Below are 22,491 nucleotides of genomic sequence, written 5' to 3'. Positions count from 1 at the left end.
GTCGACCCACAAGTTAAGTTATTCAAGGCGTAACTAACCTCAGTTACTAAAGCACAGGTCTATAGATACCTATAAAGAAAATTGGTAGTATGAGTGGTATAATCATGACATGAGATTCCAAGCTGGAGTAGAATGGAGATGTTCTACAACAGCTAGAATGAAAATTCTTCTGTATTCATTATCTTGAAATAAAATAATTTCCAGTTGTTGATGAAGCTTTCAAGTAGATTTGCAAAGGTTAAATGTTATTTTCTCATGGATATAATCTTTTAACAGCAAAATGGAAAAAAAATTTAGAAGCCTGACATCACAGACAATATAAATAAAGGTAATTGTTTGATTTTTTTCATGGGCTGTTATAAAGTATAAATTTCTTGTGTTTTAACAGATGGGAAATAAGACCAAGATTGCAAAATGTCCATTAAGAACAAAACAAACTGGATACATTCTAAAGTCAACACAAAATACTTGTATCAAGAGTGGAAAACTTTTGCAAAAGAAGAGAATGGGTTCAGAAACTTCACAGGCAAAAGGTGAAAAAAATAGTATGACTTTTTCACCCACTAAGGATTTATGCAAGCAGTATATAGATAAAGACTGTCTTTATGTCCAGAAAGAGATTTTACCTGCCACCCCCAATATACAGAAGACTAGAAACACCATAAATACATCTATAGTATCTAAAGAGAAGCTTTGCCAAAAACACATCACAGCTGAAAATATGAAGAGCAGTTTGATGTGTCTAACACAAGACCAACTACAACAGATTTTGATGACTGTGAACCAAGGGAATGGATCTATTTCCCTGATTGAAAATGGAAAGGAGGAAACATGTAAGGTTTTTTTTGAAGTTTTAATTAATATTAACTTTACCAATATGTACTTGTTTTCGAATTTCTCATTCATTGGATTTGATATAACTGTGGCTCTTAAATTCTAAGTTACTGTGTAACAATCTTTTAAAATAATTATTCTTTTAGAGAACAGTTTTCTCATGCAGAATTACTTGTATAGTTATAATATGCCACATTTTAAGGTTAATGCTCAAAACACAGTACAATCATGGTACCATAGCCTTAAGAAACCCAATTCTGTGGACTCCAGAGTAAAAAAGCTATGGTACTTATTTTAGAATATAGAAGGCTCTACTTACATTAAAAATAATTATATTAGGGGCGCCTGGGTGGCTCAGTCGGTTAGGCGGCCGACTTTGGCTCAGGTCACGATCTCACACTCCGTGAGTTCGAGCCCCGCGTTGAGCTCTGTGCTGACCGCTCAGAGCCTGGAGCCTGTTTCCGATTCTGTGTCTCCCTCTCTCTCTGACCCTCCCCCGTTCATGCTCTGTCTCTCTCTCTCTCAAAAATAAATAAACGTTAAAAAAAAAAATTAAAATAATTATATTAAATATTTTATTTAAAAAAAAATTTTTTTTTTCAACGTTTATTTTTGCGACAGAGAGAGACAGAGCATGAACGGGGGAGGGGCAGAGAGAGAGGGAGACACAGAATCGGAAACAGGCTCCAGGCTCTGAGCCATCAGCCCAGAGCCCGACGCGGGGCTCGAACTCACGGACCGCGAGATCGTGACCTGGCTGAAGTCGGACGCTTAACCGACTGCGCCACCCAGGCGCCCCTATATTAAATATTTTAAAAGACCACTATAGAATTTCTAGTGAAAATTGAGGGAAGCTTTACTTTGAATATTTGACTTGAGTTGCTGAAAAGATTTTTTCCTGGCTCCTGCATTTTGCCTTCTTTGACCCTTAATCTACGTTGAGGATTGGCAGCACTATCTTTTTAACCAATGTAAAACATAGATTTGGAAGGAGTAGTAGAGTGTCACATGTCTTCTGTTTCATTAGGGCATTGTGTTATGTTTTTAAAAGCCTTCCAGTTTCAGCTTTGAGCTAAGGAATTAATATGAGTAGAAATATCATTAAAATTTTGTTAGGCGATAATGAAATAAATTAAAATTAACAGTCACCAGAAAGAGGCCCCACAACTGACTTGGGGACAAGTTGGAGTAATTTACCTTCTCTTGGTCTAGATTATTCTTTGTAAAATGAGGGAGCTGGGTCTTTAGAGGCTAGAATTGTAGCCTAGAGAACAAAAAATAAAAACTTACTATGCATAGTGAGAGATTACATCAACAAAGTTGAAGGCAGAATTTGTCTAATCATGTATTGACCTGCATATTAAATATGCTTTCTCTTCACTGGGAAAACTAGCACATTGAGGAAGAATTAGAACAGTGTTTGAGCCAAGCATAGGAACCTGTATAAAACATTTGTAACAGATATAACAGAGGCATAGAGACAGTGGTCCATAATAAAGTTTTCCATTGATTTCCCAGCTAAATGAGAAAAATAAGGACAAGGTAATGAGTTTTTCATAAAGCTATTTGCATTCATTCTCCTTTAAGTTGTGATTTGTATTATATTATTTGTAAAAATATTATCAACAGGAGTAAATGGAGGGTTTTTGTTGTTGTTGCTTGTTTGTTTTCATATTTGACACAAGAGATTATATAGATCTTCTGGACCATTTAACCGCCGGGCTCAGTTTCCTTTTTTGACAAAAGGGAACGATAATACCTACTGAAGGATTGCTGTGAGAGGTAATTACTTTGGTAATGTTAAGGCAGTGTTTTTAAAGTGTGTAGCAGTATGCCAAGATAAGGTATTGTAATATGTGTAATTTTAGTGTTAATTTTAAAACATGCATTTTTACTCCCTAGGTCGGGGCAGTCTACATTTAAACAATATTTCTAATCAGCCAAATGATGAAAACGTTATGGGAGTACTCCAAAAAACTGAGGCTCTTTCATCTATCCTAGATGAAAGTAAATCTGTTTTAAATAAAAATCAAGAGACATCTAAGCAGTATGAACAGAAAATTGCCATGTATGTAACTCCTATATGTTATTGTGGGGTCATCTGGTGAAAATGGTTCTGCTTTTCCTTGACTTGCATGTGAAATATTTACTGTGAAGACTGTGAGCCATTTAAAAGTTTATTACTTAATATTTATGGGTAACTTGTATAGAAACATATAATAAGGTTTCTGTTATTTTTTGTGTTAGAGAGAATGCATGGAAACCAGCTGACATATTCAGTACCCTGGGGGAAAGAGAACGTGATAGAAGTTTGTTGGAAGCAAAAAAAGCCCAGTGGAGGAAAGAGCTTGGTAGGTAATTATTATACCTGTTATTATTATAGATTAGGTTGTGTCTTTTTGTCTACTCGGTGTGCACCAAAAGACCAGAGGTGAGCGATGAGCATTAATATCATTAGTATCATTCTGGAGCTCAAAGATTCCTAAACTTTTCTCGGTTCCTGAGAATCCATTTTCATATTTTTCTATTGTAGAAATCCTATGCATTTAATGGTTTTATTTAAAAATGATTGGGTTCGGGGCACCTGGGTGACTCAGTTGGTTAGGCATCTGACTTTGGCTCAGGGCATGATCTCATAGTCCATGAGTTCGAGCCCCGTGTCGGGCTCTGTGCTGACAGCTCAGAGCCTGGAGCCTGCTTTGGATTCTGTGTCTGTCTGTCTCTCTCTCTCTCTCTCTCTCTCTCTCTCTCTCTCTCTCTCTCTGCCCCTCCCCTGCTTGCACTCTGTCTGTCTGTCTCTCACTCTCAAAATAAATAAACATTAAAAAAAAATAAAATAAAAAAAAAGTAAAAGCATAGAGATGGGCTTCATCTTCCACTCAACTAGAAAGTCCTGTGAGGCAGTCATATCGCTGATGAGACAGGTGATATAGAAAAAGAGATAAGCAGAAGAAATTGGGAATGAATTATTTATGTTGGAAGTCAAAGTAGCAGAAGTTTGAAGAAATTAAATGTATGCTAACAGTATCTGAAGGTTTGGAGATTCGTTGTGTCTTTATATGATAATTTCAGCTTTAAATATTTTCTTTCAATACACATTTTGCTTATCAGACTGTAACACCAAACTTCTGAAGTAAGATGGAACTGCTTGGAAATGACTAAAGTGTTTTATGTTTTATTACCTAAAAAGAGTTTACTTTGTTCTACTGTTAAGAAAGCACCTTTCTCTTTGTTAAAGTCCTGCTTTCATTAATTTTCTTGAAATTTAGATTTATACATCTCTGAATCTTTTTAAAGTTTATTTTTGAGAGAGAGACAACATGAGTGGGGAGGGGCAGAGAGAGAGGGAGACAGAGAATCCCAAGTAGGCTCTGCACTGTCAGTGTGGAGCCTGACGTGGGGCTTGAACTCGTGAGACCATGAGACCATGAGACCATGACCTGAGCCAAAACCAAGAGTCGGGTGTTTAACCGACTGAGCCACCCAGGTGCCCCTATACATCTCTGAATTTTTAAGAACTATTGATTTGGGACCTTGTTGTTATATTAGTTTGTTAGATACAAGATTTTGTTTTTTCACTTTTCAGCAGTTATGAATAATAATGGCATTTATTACATACTTACTTTGTGCTAGGTCCTATACTGAAATAGGCACTATTCTCATTTTACAAAAGAAGAAACTTAGTTTTAGAAAGGTGAACAGCGATTTGCCCTGTTACACAGATAGGAAGTGGTTGAACTAGGATTCACTTACAGGGTTCTCTGAATCCAGAGGTCTCACTTTTCAATCTCTTTGTAATACCTGAGTGAACATTATAGGAAAGTAGAACTTCAGAATAATTAGCATGTTATAAAATACGTTCTGAAAAAAATTGCTTTTTATTGCCAATTGTGATAAACATTTTTACATCCATCTGTGCCATACATAAGTTTGGTTCTGGTTTAATGTTTTCTTTTATTCCATATTTCTTAAAATTCTTCTCTGTTTTGTGAGGTAATCTCCCTAAAAAACAGTTTTGATTAGATCTGTGTTGGAATCTGCACTCTTTAAGAAGGTCATGATTTGTTTACATGATTTTTTTTTTTTACATTTTTTATACATTTTTTTTAAAAAGGACATTATTTACAGATGAACAGGTTGCTTTAAAGAAGAAAGAAAAAGAAGCTTCTGAAAAATGGAACAATCCTTGGAAAAAATTTGAAAGTGATAAAAGAGTATGGGAAAAATTTCAAATTCTTGACCAGTCTAAGGTAAGAGTATAAAAATGAAGCATTTTTAGAATATAAGACATCTTAATTTTACTTTTTAAAAAAAAATTTTTTTTTTAACGTTTATTTATTCTTGAGACAGAGAGAGACAGAGCATGAATGGGGGAGGGTCAGAGAGAGAGGGAGACCAGAATCCGAAACAGGCTCCAGGCTCTGAGCGGTCAGCACAGAGCCTGACGCGGGGCTCGAACCCACGGACCGCGAGATCATGACCTGAGCCGAAGTCGGACGCTCAACCGACTGAGCCACCCAGTCGCCCCTACTTTTTTAAATTCTAAGCCATGTTCATATCATAAAGCTTTTTAAAAAAATTTATTTTTCATGTTATTTTATATCTCATTCATTCATTCATTCATTCATTCCGTTAGTAGGCTTCATGCACAGCATGGAGCCCAATGTGGGGCTTGAACTCACAAGAGTTCAAGACCTGAGCTAAGACCTGAGCTAAGATTAAGAGTTGGATGCTTAACTGACTGAGCCATCCAGGCACCTCTCATATCTTATTTTAGAACAATTTTATTTTGAATTTAATTATGACCTCAGCTAGGTTCTATTTGCGTTCTGTAAATTGTCTTACTATATAGATGAGTGTGGAGGCCTGAGGCACCTCCTTCAGGCTCCTGTAAAAGAGCTCTGCATTTTTTTAGGTGACCACAAAACACTGCCAGTGACCATGTGGTATCCACCACAAGGTTATGTCAAACATAAGTATATACCAGGTGTCCCTTAAGTAGTGTTTTAGTGACCTTTAAATTTTGCCTAGGTTTAATATTATATAAAGAAAGTGTCCTTGTGTTTTCTCTTTGTTTTTAGACTTGTGCTAGCTCTTCTAGCATTCTGTCACAGTCTCCTTGTCAGGTAACAGTGGTCCAGGATGATGGGCACCCACTAATTAGAGTTGGTCAAATTTTAGAGGTAAGTGCCATTACTTTGAATATATAAGCCTTTTAGTACTTGATCTCTATTTTCCTTGAAGGAGTGAATCTAAATATTTTTATTTTATTTTAATTAACAGTTAATTTTTACTGAGTGCATTATGCTCCTTAAATTTAAAAAAATATGAACTTTTCTTTTATATATATATATATATATATATATATATATATATAATAATTTTTCTTTCCTAGTGAACGTTTACAGTTTAACAAATGTGTTCTGAAAATAATGCAGTAACCTAAAGGGATGATTCTGGTGGTAGACGTTTTCAGCACTGGTAGATGTCTTATAGAACCCCTCCAGGTTAGATTGTGTGGCTTCCATGGCTGTTTGTTCTGCTCCATATAGGGCTGACTTGCCTACATCAAAGAGTTCTGTAGTTGTTGATAATTTTACATTAACAAAAGGAATGAAATCTGAATTGTATTTTTCCACATTCCCAAAAGTACTTTGACTATTGAAAGGCAATAAATTAGTCTTGATAGAAGGCATTTTACAAAAATCTTAGTTTTAAAGGATAATTTTAAGTGTAAAGTTAAAGTGTAAAGTTTAAAAATTGATACATGCAGGGGCGCCTGGGTGGCTCAGTTGGTTGAGTGTCCGACTCTAGGTTTTGGCTCAGGTCACAATTTCCTGGTTTGTGAGATCTGTGCTGACAGCACATAGCCTGCTTGGGATTTTCTCTCTCACTCACTCTCAGCCCCTCCCCAACTTGTGTGTGCACTCTCAAAAACAAAATACTTTGATGCATGCAGATACTACTAAAAATTACAACTAAAACTATTCATGAAGTTGGTAAGAATTAGTTGTTAGCTTATTTACAGTTCAACATTAGGATTGAAGTATCTTTAATACTAAAAATGGTAAGGTATTTTCAGTTACCAAAAAAATTTAGATTGAAATGTTAGTATATCATTTCTTATTGCTTAATTTGTACTATTTTTAGGTCATTTATTATCTGAGAGTAATTTATACTATGATTATTTTCTTAAATTTTTTTTAATGTTTATTTTTGAGAGAGAAAGACAAAGCATGAATGGCAGAGGGGCAGAGAGAGAGGGAGACACAGAATCCGAAACAGGCTCCAGGCTCTGAGCTGTCAGCACAATCCCGATGCGGTGCTTAAACTCACAAACCGTGAGATTACGACCTGAGCTGAAGTCAGATGCTTAACCGACTGAGCCACCCAGGCACCCCTATACTATGATTATTAATGCAAATAAATAATTAGCCATTCGAGGTGACTTTTAGGTGTTTTTACATTTCATATGTATTTTTATTTTTTTTTATTTTATTTAATTTTTTTTTAATTTTTTTTTTTTTTAACGTTTATTTATTTTTTTGGGACAGAGAGAGACAGAGCATGAACGGGGGAGGGGCAGAGAGAGAGGGAGACACAGAATCAGAAACAGGCTCCAGGCTCTGAGCCATCAGCCCAGAGCCCAACGCGGGGCTCGAACTCACGGACCGTGAGATCGTGACCTGGCTGAAGTCGGACGCTTAACCGACTGTGCCACCCAGGCGCCCCTCATATGTATTTTTAAATGATAGCATGTGTCTTTTTTTTTATAATCCAAAAAACCAATAAAATTATTTATACTCCGGAGTCAGAGATGGGAATTGGGGTGGGAGAAGAACTAGAAAATAAAACACACACTAAATGTAAGGCTGGACAACCAAGGCTTAAAGGGTATCATTATCTATTCTCTTTTTTTTTTTTTTTTTTTACTGTTTAAATGCAGTTTTTATGCACTTATGTGTATGCATGTGGTGGGATATTGGAGAGATGCTGTTGAGGGGAAATGAATTAACTGTGTAATTTTAAAAAACGCTTCTTAAATATCTGAAAGCAGTTGGCTTCAGAAATCCATCCCATAGCCAGACTGTTTTACTATTAAGTTAACCTTTTTGTGTAACTAAGAGGAGCAAAAATTTGGTTGCAAGTAGAGTCACCAAGGCCAATTTTGTTAAAACATAAGGTAATGCATATAAAGTGCTTATTAGAACATTGGCTGACAAATAGCAAATACTCAATGAAAGTTTACTCTGTTTGTAACTTACAAAGCATATCTTTTTGGAGTCCAAGGCTGTTTGGCGTCAGTTCTCTCACCAGCTTCCCTTCTTCTTTCTTTTTTTAAAGTTTATTTATTTTTTGAGAAAGAGCAGAGGGGCAGAGAGAGAGAATGCCAAATAGGCTTTGCACTGCCAGTGCTGAGCCTGACTAGGGGCTCGAACTCATGAACCATGAGATCATGAGATCATGAATCATCCAATCATGAGATCAGACACTTGGAACTGAACCACCCAGTTGCCCCTACACTGTGTAATTTTAAACTGTTGGGTTTCTAAGAAATTTACTTCTAGCCTCAACTTTTTTGAGAACATCTCACCTCCATGCAGACTTGGCTTTCCCTAATCACTACTCCTTGCTGGGAAACCTTTTAAGTGAAGGAAGTATATTCAAATGCATTCTTTAACATGGGGAAGAAAGGGAGGTTATCATTCTGCTAAGTTTCTTAATGCTACCACCATACTATAGTTCTGCATTTGGCCAATAAAAAATTATATGTTTTTTCCTTTTTAACCTTTTTTTTTTTTTGTGGTAAAATACACAAAACATAGAATTTACCATTTTAATCATTTTTAAGTGTACATGTAGAGGGATTTAGTACATTCATTTTGTCAGTCAACCATTGCCGCTGTCCACCTCCAGAATTTTTTCATCATTCCAAACTGAAACTATCCATTACAGTCACTCCCCATTTTTCCCTTCCCCTAGCCACTGGCAGCCATTCTAATTTGTCTATGAATTTGACTATTCTAGATACTTTAAGTGGAATCACGTAATATTTGCTCTTTTGTGTCTGACATACTTCATTTATACTGTTTTCATTTATCCGTGTTATAGCATGTATCAGTCTCATTCCTTTTTAAGGCTAAATAATATTTCATTGTATTTATAATACTGCATTTTGTTCATCCATCCAAATGTTGATGGATATTTGAGTTGTTACCCCTTTTTGGCTATTGTGGAATAATGCTGCAATGAACATTGGTGTACAGACAATCTCTTTGAGGCTCTACTCTCAGTTCTTTTGGGTAGATACCCATATGTGGAACTGCTGCATCGTATGATAATTTTATTTTTAATTTTTTGTTAGGTTTTACCAGTTTTAATTTGGTAATTTTATATTTAACTGTATTGTTTGCCATAGTTGTTCTACCATTGCACATTTCCATCAGCAGTGCACAAGGATTCTAATTTCTCCACATCCTCACCGACTTTTTTGTAATAACTGACCTAATAGGTGTGAAGTGGTAGCTCATTGTAATTTTGGTTTACATTTCCTTAATGATTAGTGATGTTGAACATTTTTTTCATATGCTTGTTGGCCATCTGTGTATCTTCTTTGGAGGGATGTCAAGTTTTGTGCCCATTTTTGAATTGGGTTTTTGTTGTCGTTGAGTTGTAGGCATTCTTTATTCTGGGTATTAATACCTGATCCGATGTATGATTTGTACCATTCTTTATGTTGCCTTTTCACTTTCTTGATAGAACCTTTTGATGCACAAAAGTTTTTAATTTTGATGAACTCCATTTTATCTGTTTTTTTTTCCTTTGTTGCCTGTGCTTTTTGTCTCCTATCCAAGAAACCATTGCCAAATCTGATACAGAACTTTTCCCCTATGTTTTCTTCTAAGATTTTTGTAGTTTCAGTTCTTATGTTTAGGTCTTTGACTCACTTGGAGTTAATTTTTGTATATAGTGTAAGATAAGGGTCCAGTTTTATTCTTTCACATATTTTGCATTGGTATCCAGTTTTCTCAGCACCATTTATTTGAAAAGATTGTCCTTGATGGTCAATCATGATGACTCCTTGATGGTCAAAAATCATGTGACTGTATATGCGAGAGTTTAATTCTGGGCACTCCATTCCATTGTTCTGTATGTCTCTTTATGTCACTGTCTCACTCTTTTAATTGTCCAATCTTTGTAGTAGGTTTTGAAAGCATGAAGTGTGAATTCTCCAGTTTTGTTCGTTTTTAAGATTGTTGTAGCTCTTCAGGCTTTCTTGAGATACCATAGGAATCTTAGGGTGGATTTTTCTATTTCTGCAAAATGCATCAAGTTTTTCATAGAGGTTGTGTTGAATCTGTAGATCACTTTAGGTAGTTTTGACAATATTAAGTTTTCTGATTTCATGAACACAGAGTATCTTTCCATTTATTTGTGCCTTCTTTATTTCCCTCAGCAGTGTTTTACAGTTTTAAGTGTACACATCTTTTGCCTTCTTATTCCTAGGTATTTTATTTTTGGTGCTATTTTACATGGAATTGTTTTCTTTTCTTTTCTTTTCTTTCTTTCTTTCTTTCTTTCTTTCTTTCTTTCTTTCTTTCTTTCTTTCTTTCTTTCGTTTCTTTGCTTATTTTGAGAGAGAGAGAGAACATGTGGGAGGAGGGGCAGAGAGAGAGAGAGAATCCCAGGCAGCCTCTGCATCATCAGCACAGAGCCGAGCCCGTGCTTGTAAGAACAGCAAGCTGGTCCTAAGTAACATATATCAGGTGCCTTGTCCAACAGTTGGGAAATATTTTTCTCAGGCACACATGGATATTTACAAAAAGTGATTTGTGTTAGGCCATAAAGAAAGGCTCAGATAAAATTTAAATAGCTATTTTCAGTGATGTCTGACTACAAGTAACTTAGAAGTTTTAGAGATTTAAAAAAAGATTTTTTTTTTTTTTTTAACATTTATTCATTTTTGAGAGACAGAGAGCAAGCATGAGTGGGGAAAGGGCAGGGAGAGGGAGACACAGAATTCGAAGCAGGCTCCAGGCTCCAAGCTGTCAGCAGCAGAACCCGACCCGGGGCTCAAACTCACGAACTGCAAGATCATGACCTGAGCCAAAGTCAGACACTCAACCGACTGAGCCACCCAGGCGCCCGTGCAAAAAGAGATTTTTAAGTACTACATATGTATTTGGAAATTAAAAATCACACTACTGAATAACTTGACTAAAAAAATCATAGTGGAAATCACAAATACTTGGAACAGAATTACAGTGTATATGCACACATCAGAAACACATCATAAGTTCAAGAGAAAGTGTATTAGAAAAGAAAATCTTTAAATGCTAGGTGTCTAAAGAAGTTAGAAAAAGAACAACAGAATAAATTATTTTTTTTAATGTGTATTTTTGAGAGAGAGGGTGTGCATGTGCACATATGCACAAGTTGGGGAGGGGCAGAGGGAGAGGGAGACACAGAATCTGAAGCAGGCTCCAGTCTCCAGGCTGTCAGCACAGAGCCCAACGCGGGGCTCGAATTCACGAACTGTTAGATCATGACCTGAACTGAAGTTGGACACTTACCCAACTGAGCCACCTAGGCGCCCTAAGAACAACAGAGTAAATTCGAAGAAATCATGAAAATAAGGATACCAGTCCTAACCTAAAGCTGCAAGTTACCTGTTTGGAAAGAAGTAATAAATCTCTAGGAAAGATGATCAAGAAGATAAAAATTATGAGTGGCATAATTACAGAGAGTAATCAGTAGTGAATATCTTATGCCAACAATTCTGAAAACCTTGGTGAAATGGACAAATTACTATAAAAATTATAACTTAAAGGAACTGACTTAAAAGGAAACCGAAAGCTTGAATAATCCTGTTACTGTTAAAGGTAGATCTAGTTAGAAAGATTTTCCCACAAGAGATGCAAAATACCCAAGTGGTTTTACTAACAGTTTCTACCAAACTCTATTCACATGATCAGGCAGTAAAAATATGGAATAGCTCCCAATTAATTCTATAAGACTGTGTAAACTTGGTATTAAAGCCAGAAAAATACAAAACAAAAAAGGAAAATAAAGTTTATTTTGTTCAGGAATATATACCCAAAAATTCTAAAGAAAATATTCCCAATTAAAATTTAGTAATATATAGAAAGGCGATAATATATCATGACTAAGGCAGATTTTTGCTAGGTAGTTAAGGAAATATTTTAAAATCCACAATAGGGAAGAGAGAGAGGGAGGGAAGCAAACCATAAGAGACTCTTTAAAGATAGAGAACAAACTGAGGGTTGATGGAGGGGCAGGGGGGAATGGGCTAAACGGGTGATGGGCATTAAGGAGGGCACTTGTTATGGTGAGTACTGGGTGTTACATGTAAGTGATAAATCACTAGTTTTTACCCCTGAAACCAATATTATGCTATATTTTAACTAAAGTCTAAATAAAAATTTGGAGAAAAAAATCCATTTTCTTATAGACTCCAAAATAAAATAAAATCCACAAGTATATTATACCATTTTAATAACAAAAGAAAACATTTCAATAGGTGCAGAAAAAGCACTTGATAAAATTTAACCCCAGTTAAGGAATTTCCAATTGAGTATTTAAAAAAACAAATCAAAACACTACCACATGTTGGAAAAACTGGATAGCTACATGCAAAAGAATGAAACTGGACCACTTTCTTACACCATACACAAAAATAAACTCAAAATGGATTAAGGACCCAAACTTGAGACCTGAAACCGTAAAAATCCTAGAAAGGAGCGCAGGCAGTAATTTCTGTGACATCAGCCATAGCAACATTTTTTTTTTTTTTTTTTTTTTTAGATTTCATCTCAGGCAAGAGAAACAAAAGCAAAAATAAACTATTGGGACTTCCTCAAAGTAAAAAGCTCCTGTATAGTAAAGGAGATAATCAACAAAACTAAAAGACAACCTACTGAGTGGGAGAAGATATTTGCAAATGACAAAACTGATAAAGGTTTAGTGTCCAAAATAGATAAAGCACTTATGCAAGTTCAACACCAAAAAAACCCAAATAATGCAATTCAAAAATGAGCAGAAGACATGAACAGACATTTCTCCAAAGAAGACATACAGATTGCCAAAAGACATATGAAAAGATACTCAGCATCACTTATCATCAGGGAAATGCAAATCAAAAACACAAAAGAGCATTGGTGAAGATGTTGAGAAAAAGGAACTCTCATGCACTGTTGGTGGGAATGCAAACTGGTGCCGCCACTGTGGAAAACAGTATGCTCCAAAAATTAAAGATAGAACTACTATATGATCCAGAAATCGCATTACAGGGTATTTACCCAAAGAATATGAAAACACTAATTTGAAAGGATATATGCATCCCAGTGTTCATTGCAGCATTATTACAATAGCCAAATTATGGAAGCAGGCCCAAGTATCCATTGATAGATGAATGGATAAAGAAGATGTGTTATATATGTACAGTGGAATGTTACTCAGCCATAAAAATGTAATCTTGCCATTTGCAACATGGATGGAGCTAGAGAGTATAATACTAAGTGAAATAAATCAGAGAATGACAAATACCATATGATTTTACCCAAATGTGAATATAAGAAACCAACAAAGAAAAAAAAGCAAACTGAAAAATAGACTCTTAATTATAGAGAACAAACTAGTGGTTACCAGAGGGGGGATGGGTGAAATAGGTGGAGGGGATTAAGAGTATACTTGATGAGCACTGAGTAATGTGTAGAATTGTTGAATCACTATATTGTACATCTGAAACTAGTAGAACATTGTATGTTAACTATACTGGAGTTAAAAAACAAAACCCTAAAGCTAACATCCTAAGTGAGAAATTTTAGAAGTATTCCATAAGGAGATAAGATGTTCAAATTATTATTTGTTATTGATTGGTCCTAGCCAGTATAGCAAGACAAGGGGACAAAATTAAGTCATAAGAACTGGAAAAGAAAAAATAAAATTGTAATGATTTTTCATTTATATAGAAATAAAACCTAAAACATCTATGGACAAAAAGGATTAATAATTTGAAAGGCCATAAAATTTTAACAAATTTCATAGGTTCAGATTACACAGAATATGTTACCTGATCACAGTGGAATTAAGCTAGATATCAGTAACAAACAGTAAAAAGAAAATTTCCAAATGTTTAATATTTAAACAATATAGTTCTGTGTGAATGAAAAACAAAGTATATGAACTCTGACAATGAAAATATTGCTTATAAAAACATGGGTTTTCTGTGCTTAGAGGTAAGTTTATAGACTTAAATCCATTTCTCGAAAAAGGAAGACTGGAAGACAAAACATTAATGATCTAAGTAATTCATTCAAGAAGTTAGAGAAAGAAGAGCAAAAATTATACCCAAAACAAGTAGAAGGAGGGAAATAAGATCAGAGTGGATATTAGTAAAATTGGAAATAAATATACAGAATTAAGAGATCAACAGTAGTCCTTTATAAAGGTGTTTAAATTGATAAACCCCTTGTGAAGACTGGCATGAGTGAAAAAGGGGATACCACTAAAGGGTCTATGGACATTAAAAAGGTAAGAATGGGAGTACCTGGTAGCTCAGTTGGTTGAGCATCTGATTTCAGCTTAGGTCATGGTCTCACGGATCGTGAGTTTGACCCTCACATTGGGCTCCCTGCTGCCAGTATGGAGCTTGCTTCAGATCCTCTGTCCCCCTCTCCCTCTACCACTCCCAAGCTTGTGCTCACTCTTTCTCAAAAATAAGCTTAAAAAAAAGGTAAGAGAATACATGAACTTTTGTCAGTACATTAGAGAATTTATGAAAATGGACAAAATATTAGAAAAAACAAATTACTAAAATTGACACATGAAATGGAAAATCTTGGTGAACCTATTTATTAAAGAGCTGGACTCCATCATTAAAAATCTCACAAAATAAACCCAAGGCCCAGACATTTTTATTGGTGAATTCTTCCACGTAATTAAAGTAGAAGAGAAAGCTTTTCAAGGTTTATGAGAGTGGAATAAACAAAACCTGATACTCAAAGCTGACAAGACAAATATTTTGATATGAAAACTTGACAGTACAAGAAAGAGAAGAATTTTAAATGGTACATCATGATGAGTTGGGTTTATTCAAGGAACACAGGCTGGGTTTAACATTCAGAAGTCAATGATACTCCCTTGTATTTTGAGGAATGACAGGTAAATTTAATCAAAGGGTTAAGATATAAAAATATGCTGACATCAAGGACACAACACTGGTGGCCCAAATGTCCACCAACTGATGAATGGATAAAGAAGGTGTGGTATATATTTATACATACACACACAATGGAATGCTACTTGGTGATGAAAAGTAATGGAACCTTGCTGTTTGCAACAATGTGGCTAGAACTGGAGGGTATTATGATAAGCGAAATAAGTCAATCAGAGAAAGATATCCTATGATTTCACTCATGTGCAATTTGAGAAACTCAACAGATGAGCATAGGGGAAGGGAAGGAAAAATAAAAACAAAGAGGGAGGCAAACCATAAGAGACTCTTAAATACAGAGAACAAAACTGAGGGTTGCTGGGGCAGGAAGGGAGGGTGGCAGTTGGGTTAAATGGGTGATGGGCATTAAGGACGGTACTTTTTGGGATGAGCACTGGGTGTCATATGGTAAGAGATGAATCACTGGGCTCTACTGAAGCCAAGACTATATGTTAACTAACTTGAAAATAAATTTGAAAAGTTCTCTTTGAGGGCACCTGGGTGGCTTAGTTGGTTAAGTGTCTGACTTTGGCTCAGGTCACGATCTCAGGGTTTGTGGGTTTGCGCTTTCTCTCTCTCTCTCTCTCTCTCTCTCTAAACTTTAAAAAGTACTCTGCGAATATTACTGTTAGATTATAAAATACATGGAGAAAATATTTGCAAATTACCTGATAAAGGGCTGTATCTAGACTATATCTTTTAAAACCCCAAAAATTCAATAATAACTAATTTTTAAAATTTCTTTAAGTCTATTTTGAGAGAGTGTGAGCAGGGGAGGGGCAGAGAGAGAATCCCAAGCAGGTTCTGTGACATTAGCACAGAGCCTGACATGGGACTCAAACCCGTGAACCGTGAGATCATGACCTGAGCTGAAATTAAGAGTTGGACGCTCAACCGACTGAGCCACCCAGGTGCCCCAAGAGAAAATAATAATTTTAAGTGTTTCCTAGTAAGTTAGAGAAGTAAAACGAATTATTCAAGTGGTAAGGAAGTTATAAGACATCCTTGAGTAGGAAGTGGAAGACTGAATTAAAAACTGATTTTTTAAAAATTATTTTTTAATTTACATCCAAATTAGCATATAGTACAACAGTGATTTCAGGAGTAGATTCCTTACTGCCCCTTACCCATTTAGCCCATCCCTCCTCCCCCAGCCCATCCAGCAACCCTCTCTTTGTTCTCTATATTTAAGAGAAATGAACTCATTAAGTTTTCCATAGGGTTGTAAAGACACGTATACAAAACATTTTGTGAGTGATTTTAGGAATTTTCAAGGGTAATTTTGACTTGTACCTAAACTGAATAATTTGTAACTCGACTGAAATTTGAAACCACGTCTAGTTAAATCAGACTTAAACAGATGACAGAGTCTAAAATGATTGAGTGCGATGTTGAGAAAGTCTTGTAAGGAGGTAAAAAGGGACATTTGCTTCTTTTCCATTTTGATCTTCAAAATCATATTTCTAGAAATAGAATTGTTGAATTACTTACTTGAAGATAATGCTTCTTTTGAAGTGACTCTTTTAGGCTTAAGGAAATGTGACGGTTTTTATCTCTTTAAAACATGTAAGAATACATGAGATACTAAAATTTTTTCTTGTATAAATATTTCCTTCCTTTAACTAAAGCAGTTTGTCAATTGCCATTGTTTCTGTTAAAAACAAAGGTAGAAAGTAGCATTATGAGATATATTGTGACTGTAGTAGTCTATCAAGCTTTTTTTTTAAATTATGTCCTGCAGTTATTTCGTGTAACAGTATGTTTGTTACTTAGCTGGTGCATTTCAGGACAGTTTGAGTAGTATATATTATTTTCTTTTTGTTAGAGTATCCTAAATTTTCATAAATTGAGAAGCAACAACAAATTTTTATGCTACTATTCTAATTTTTGTTTTTTTCCTTAAAGTCCTTAGAATTCAAGGACTTAACCTAGACACAATATGTTTATCTTATTGAAATGTCATCTACTGTGATAAGGCTGTAGCAGTAGAAATGGAAAAGAGGGATCTCTAGAGAGACATTATGATTCAATAGAGAAAGCCTCTGGTACTCATATCTTCCTGGCTCTTGGTCCAGAGGCAGTATTTCCTGTGTTCTGAAGCCAGATGTAAAACAGTATTTTACATCTAACTTAAATGATCAGTAACTCCTTTCAAAGTCTAAATGAAACTATTAGGAAAAACTTTTAAAAATCTTATAATTATTTTAGAAAAAGAATTTTTTATTATAAAATTCCTTTTTTTACTTTTAGTTACCTTACTGTGTTCTCTACTTCTGTATGTTACAAGTATGATTCTAGAAATTGGAACAGATCTATTTAATTGTATAACTCAAATTTTTTTCTTTAAAATTATTGTTCCTCTTAGAGATCAGTGCCTTTCTTCTTAAATCTATATAAGTTCTTGGCAGGATTTATAAATATGAAGTGGTTACAAAAAGAGAAGCGAACTTCAGCTAGTATTGATGACTCTTGTTTAGGAAGCAGTACCACTGGAGCACTCTTTCAATGCTGTGAAACAAGAACAGCAGAGAAAATGGATCGAAGATTTGAACAAACAAATAGAGGATGATCGGCAAAGAAAAACAGAGGAAAAAATTACATCTTCAAAGGTAAGGTGGCAAATATATGTGGATATAAAGGTGAAAAAAATAATTTCAAAGTCTTTAATCATAAACATAAAAATATCCTGAAACTATTTGACAAGACTACACTATTCAAATTCTTACACAGTTGTTCTTCTGAAACTTTTATTGAATGCATTTAGTGTGATTTTGCATACTTAAAACTAACTTCTTAGGAATTTCCTAATTCTTTGAATTTCTCATATTCTTGAAGCTAGTTACCAAAATGTATATGGAATCAATAAAGAATGTAGTTTCATTAATTTTATTCTTATTCTGTTCTGTGGTAACTTTTAAAAATCGTGTTTGAGGGGTGCCTAGGTGGCTCAGTCGGTTAAGGATCCGACTCTTGATTTCGGCTCAGGTCATGATCTCATGGTTTGTGGGTTTGAGCCCTGCATCGTGCTGTGCACTGACAGTGTGGAACCAGCTTGGGATTCTCTCTCTCCCTCTCTCTGCACCCCCCCTCCCCCACAGAATAAACAAATAAACATTAAAAAAAATTTTTTTTTTAATTGTGTTTGTTGTATAGGACTTTATACATGTGAACAATTGGAAAAATTCTTAGTAATTCTTACTTATCATGATTAGGGTGAGGAACATGACAGATGGACAATGCATTTTGGTTCATTAAAGAACTATCCTGCTTCTCAGTCTCAACTCTCCTCTCGGTCAACATACAACCAACCAGAGTACTTCTGTGTCTCTCCGGACACTCAGGAGCTGGCTGATATCAACAGTGTTTATACACCTATGAGTGGAAGCCAGGTTGAACCTTCAGAGGAGGAACATATAGCAAAACCTCTTAAAGATACGACTATGGCAAACAGTCAGAAAACGAAGTAAGTTTATTCTTCAGTATTGATTGATGTTTAAGAAAGTCTGTGCTTTATTAAAAGCTGTTGTTATATTTATAATATGTCTTAATTGATTTTAGGTTTGGTATTTTTGTTTAAAGTATAAATGAATAGTGGATATATCTGAAACAAAAGTGATTTAGCACCTTGTTAAACCCACCTTTTGGGGGTTTTGAATAGCTAAAGTGTCTGTCTTGCCAGTTTTCTCCGTTCTATGACTGCTCTCTTGGACCCAGCTCAGATTGAAGAACGTGACAGGCGACGACAAAAACAGTTAGAACATCAGGTATTGCACTGTAAAATATTGTTCTTTGCCTTAATAAATAATAGTCATAGCCAGCAGATGCCTAAATAAATGGCAGTTAAAATTTCAGTGTAAATGTGTAGCACAGGCCCTGTCCAATCCTGTGATAAATCTAATTCTTACTTCAACTGGCATTATATTAAAATTACATTCATGCTAAGAACTAGACAGTATCATGTAGTACAGCCAGCCACCTGCCTGCCAGAAGAGGTCTTTAATATGTAAGTTGCACATATGAAATGGCACTAAGTCTTAAGTTAATATTGGTTATTTTTTTTTCATTGGTTTAGTTCTCCTGAATTCTGTTCAGGATAAGAATTAGTTCTTTGTAAGGGAATTATATAGGGCATTGAAGTAGAATTCTGATTGAGAAATCTAGCAGACAACATAAGAAAGACTAAGATTTAATTTCTCTCCTAATTTTAGTCTAACACTAAAGGGACTTAAAATTCTGAATAATTCTTTAAAATCACTGATACATGAAGAATTCAGTTTAATTAAAAATGTTACTCTTGGGGCGTGTGGATGGCTCAGTTGATTGAGCGTTTGACTTTGGCTCAGGTTATGATGTCAGGGTTTGTGAGTTTGAGTCCTGTGTCAGGCTCTGTGCTGACAGCTCAGAGCCTGGAGCCTGCTTCAGATTCTGTGTCTCCCTCGCTGTCTGCCCCTCCCCCACTTGTGCTCTTTCTCTCTCTCTCAAAAATAAGTATTACAAACTTTTTTTAATAATGTTACTCTTAGTTTAGTGAACAGACATTTATAGAGTATCTGTTGCTTACCAGGCATTATGCTAAGCACTAAGCACTCAGCTGTTTCTGGATTAGTTCTTCTAACAGCCCTCCTGGGGTTAAAGAAAAAGCATATGTAGAACTTGACAGATGAGATGGGAGAAATAGATTGGGAATTTGACAATTTAACTTTACTTATATATGTAATACTGTATTGTGTATCATCTGATACTGATAAGCTTATTTCAGGAATATAAACAAATGCTAAAAATGGATTTTTTAATTTGTAACAGTAATTTGTGTCATTTATGATTTATGACCAGAAAGCTATCACTGCTCAGGTAGAGGAGAAACGCAGGAAGAAACAGCTGGAAGAACAGCAAAGAAAGAAGGAAGAACAAGAAGAGGAGTGTCGCTTAGCACGGGAGCGAGAAGAAATGCAGAAGCAGTATGAAGAAGACATACTTAAGCAAAAACAAAAGGAAGTAAGTATTTATATATTAAAAAAATTTTTTTATTGAAATACAGTTGACACACAATGGTAGTTTCAGCTATACAAAATAGTGATTCAGCAGTTCTGTATGTTATGTGTGTTCGTAGGTACCATCTGTCATCATACACACTATTAGAGTACCATTGACTATATTCCCTATGTTGTAGCTTTCATCCCCATGACTTATTCGTTACATAACTGGAACCCTGTACCTTCCACTCCTCTTCACCCGTTTACTGACTCCATCCTACCACCAGTTTGTGGGGCTGTTTTTGTGTTTGTGTGGGGTTTTTTGTTTTGCTTTTCATTTAATATTTTTTAGATTCCACATGTAAGTGACTTCATATGGTATTTGTCTTTCCCATCTGACTTATTTTGCTTAGCATAATACCCTCTAGGTCCATGCAGGTTACTGCAAATGTCAAGATCTCATTCTTTCTTATGATCGAATAAAATGTAGAATATGTATACACCACATCTTCTTTATCCATTCATCTACCTATGGATACTTCGGTTGCTTCCATATTTTGGCTGTTGTAAATAATGCTGCAATAAACATAGGAGTGCATATCTCTCTTGTTTCCTCAGGCAGATACTCAGTAGTGGAATTATTGGATTGTATGGTAGTGCTATTTTTAGTTTTTTGAGGAAAGTTCATACTGTTCCACAATGGCTGTACCGATTTCCATTCTCACCAACAGTGTATGAAAGTTCCCTTTTCTCTACATCCTCACCAACACTTGTTATTTCTTGTCTTTTTGATATTAACCAGTCTGACCAATGTGAGATGGTATAATTATGGTTTTGATTTGCATTTCCCTGTCGTTGAGCATCTTTTCCTGTGTTTGTTGGTCATCTGTGTCTTTGGAAAAACCTCTATTTGAATCTTCTCCCCTTTTTTTAAAAAATCAAGTTATTTGAGGTTTAGGTTGTTGTTGGATAACTTCTTTATGTATTTTGGATATTAACTCTTTTTCACATACATTGTTTATAGATAACCTTCGCATTCAGTAAGTTGCCTTTTGTGGATGGTCAGAAGTATTTTATTTTGATGTAATCCCAACAGTTTATTTTTACTTTTGTTTCTGTAGCTTGAGGAGACATATCTAGAAAATTGTTGCTAAGGCCAGTGTCCAAAAGGTTACTACCTATGTTTCTTTAAGGAGTTTTATGGTTTTAGGTCTCACAATTTAGATCTGTAATCCATTTTGAGTTTATTTTTGTGTATGGTGAAGGAAGTGGTCCAGTTTCATTCTTGTGCTTGTAACTGTCCAGTTTTCCCAGCACTATTTGTTGAAGTGACTTCTTTTTCCCATTGCATATTCTTGCCTCTGTTGTAGATTAGTTGACCATATTAAGCATGGTTTTATTCCTGGGCGCTCTATCCTCTTTGATCTCTGTCTGTTTTGTGCCATTACTATCCTATTTTGATTACTAAAGCTTTGTAGTATATATACTTCAAATCTGAGATTGTGATACCTTTAGTTTTGTTCTTCTTTCTCAAATTACATTGGCTATTTGGGACCCTTTGTGGTTCCATACAAGTTTTAGGATTATTTGTTCTAGTTCTGGGAAAAATACTATTGGTGTTTTGATAGGGACTGCATTGAATCTGTAGATTGGTTTGGATAGAATGGACTTTTAGCAGTGTTAATTCTTCCAGCCCATGAACATGGTAATATTTACATTATAAATAATATTTTAGAGTAAAAAATTGATTTTTTTAAGCTTATTTATTTTGACAAAAAAAGCATGTTTGAGTGGGGGAGGGGCAGAAAGAAGGGGAGAGAGAAGCCCAAGCAGGCTCCATAAGCAGCACAGAGCCTGATGTAGGGCTTGATCTCACAATGGTAAGATCATGACCTGAACAAAAATCAGGAGTCTGATGCTTAACTAACTGAGCCACCCAGGTGCCCCAGTAAGAGTCTTTTCAAAAAGAGTAGATCTCTGGTTGGCTAGGAAAACATCTCTATTAAGTGGCACAGACAGCATAGGTATGGTTGTGTCAAGTACCATGTCATACAGTGACATTTGATTGCCAAGGATTTGGGAGGTTTGGAGAAGAGCCTTAGAGCCTTTTCTCTGGAGCTGGGAGATGGGTCTAAGAGCCTGCATTTTCTTGATTTTTCCCATTTGCAGCCTTCACTCCACACTTAGCTGATGAAACAGCATATGGTCAGGGTTCTGATTTGATTATGTTGAATAGGCTGAGCTAACTACTCCTATGAAATAACTGTATACATGAAAAAAATCTAAGTATCGTGTGCTTGAATTACAAGAAGTGGCCATAAACCTTATAGGTTTTTTTTGTTTTTATTTAAAAAAATTTTTAAATGTTTATTTAGTATTGAGAGAGAGAGAGAGAGAGAGAGAGAGGGACAGCACAAGCAGAGGAGGGCAGAGAGAGAGAGAGGGAGA

The 22,491-nt window shown here is 35.4% G+C and overlaps 1 protein-coding gene across 9 annotated transcripts in view; it reads left to right on the top strand.

Moving 5' to 3' along the window:
* Positions 1-22,491, top strand: part of CCDC66 (coiled-coil domain containing 66) — a 51,629-nt gene that overhangs the window by 11,146 nt on the left and 17,992 nt on the right. For 3 of the 9 annotated variants that reach the window (XM_086697870.1, XM_086697875.1, XM_086697874.1), the window contains 9 exons: positions 389-833; positions 2,737-2,902; positions 3,082-3,189; positions 4,949-5,084; positions 5,916-6,017; positions 17,548-17,679; positions 18,283-18,533; positions 18,750-18,834; positions 19,904-20,065. In XM_086697870.1, coding sequence (XP_086553996.1) covers positions 389-833; positions 2,737-2,902; positions 3,082-3,189; positions 4,949-5,084; positions 5,916-6,017; positions 17,548-17,679; positions 18,283-18,533; positions 18,750-18,834; positions 19,904-20,065 — 1,587 coding nt within the window. The remainder of the gene's footprint in view (positions 1-388; positions 834-2,736; positions 2,903-3,081; positions 3,190-4,948; positions 5,085-5,915; positions 6,018-17,547; positions 17,680-18,282; positions 18,534-18,749; positions 18,835-19,903; positions 20,066-22,491) is intronic. The other 6 variants (XM_086697879.1, XM_086697878.1, XM_086697871.1 and 3 more) reach the window with 6 other exon arrangements.

Source organism: Puma concolor, chromosome A2 (genome assembly GCF_028749965.1).
Source record: "Puma concolor isolate L17-30 chromosome A2, mPumCon1.1.hap2, whole genome shotgun sequence".
NCBI classification, from domain to species: domain Eukaryota; kingdom Metazoa; phylum Chordata; class Mammalia; order Carnivora; family Felidae; genus Puma; species Puma concolor.
The sequence above is the reverse complement of the archived record's forward strand: the minus strand, read 5'-3'. Positions and strand labels throughout refer to the sequence as shown.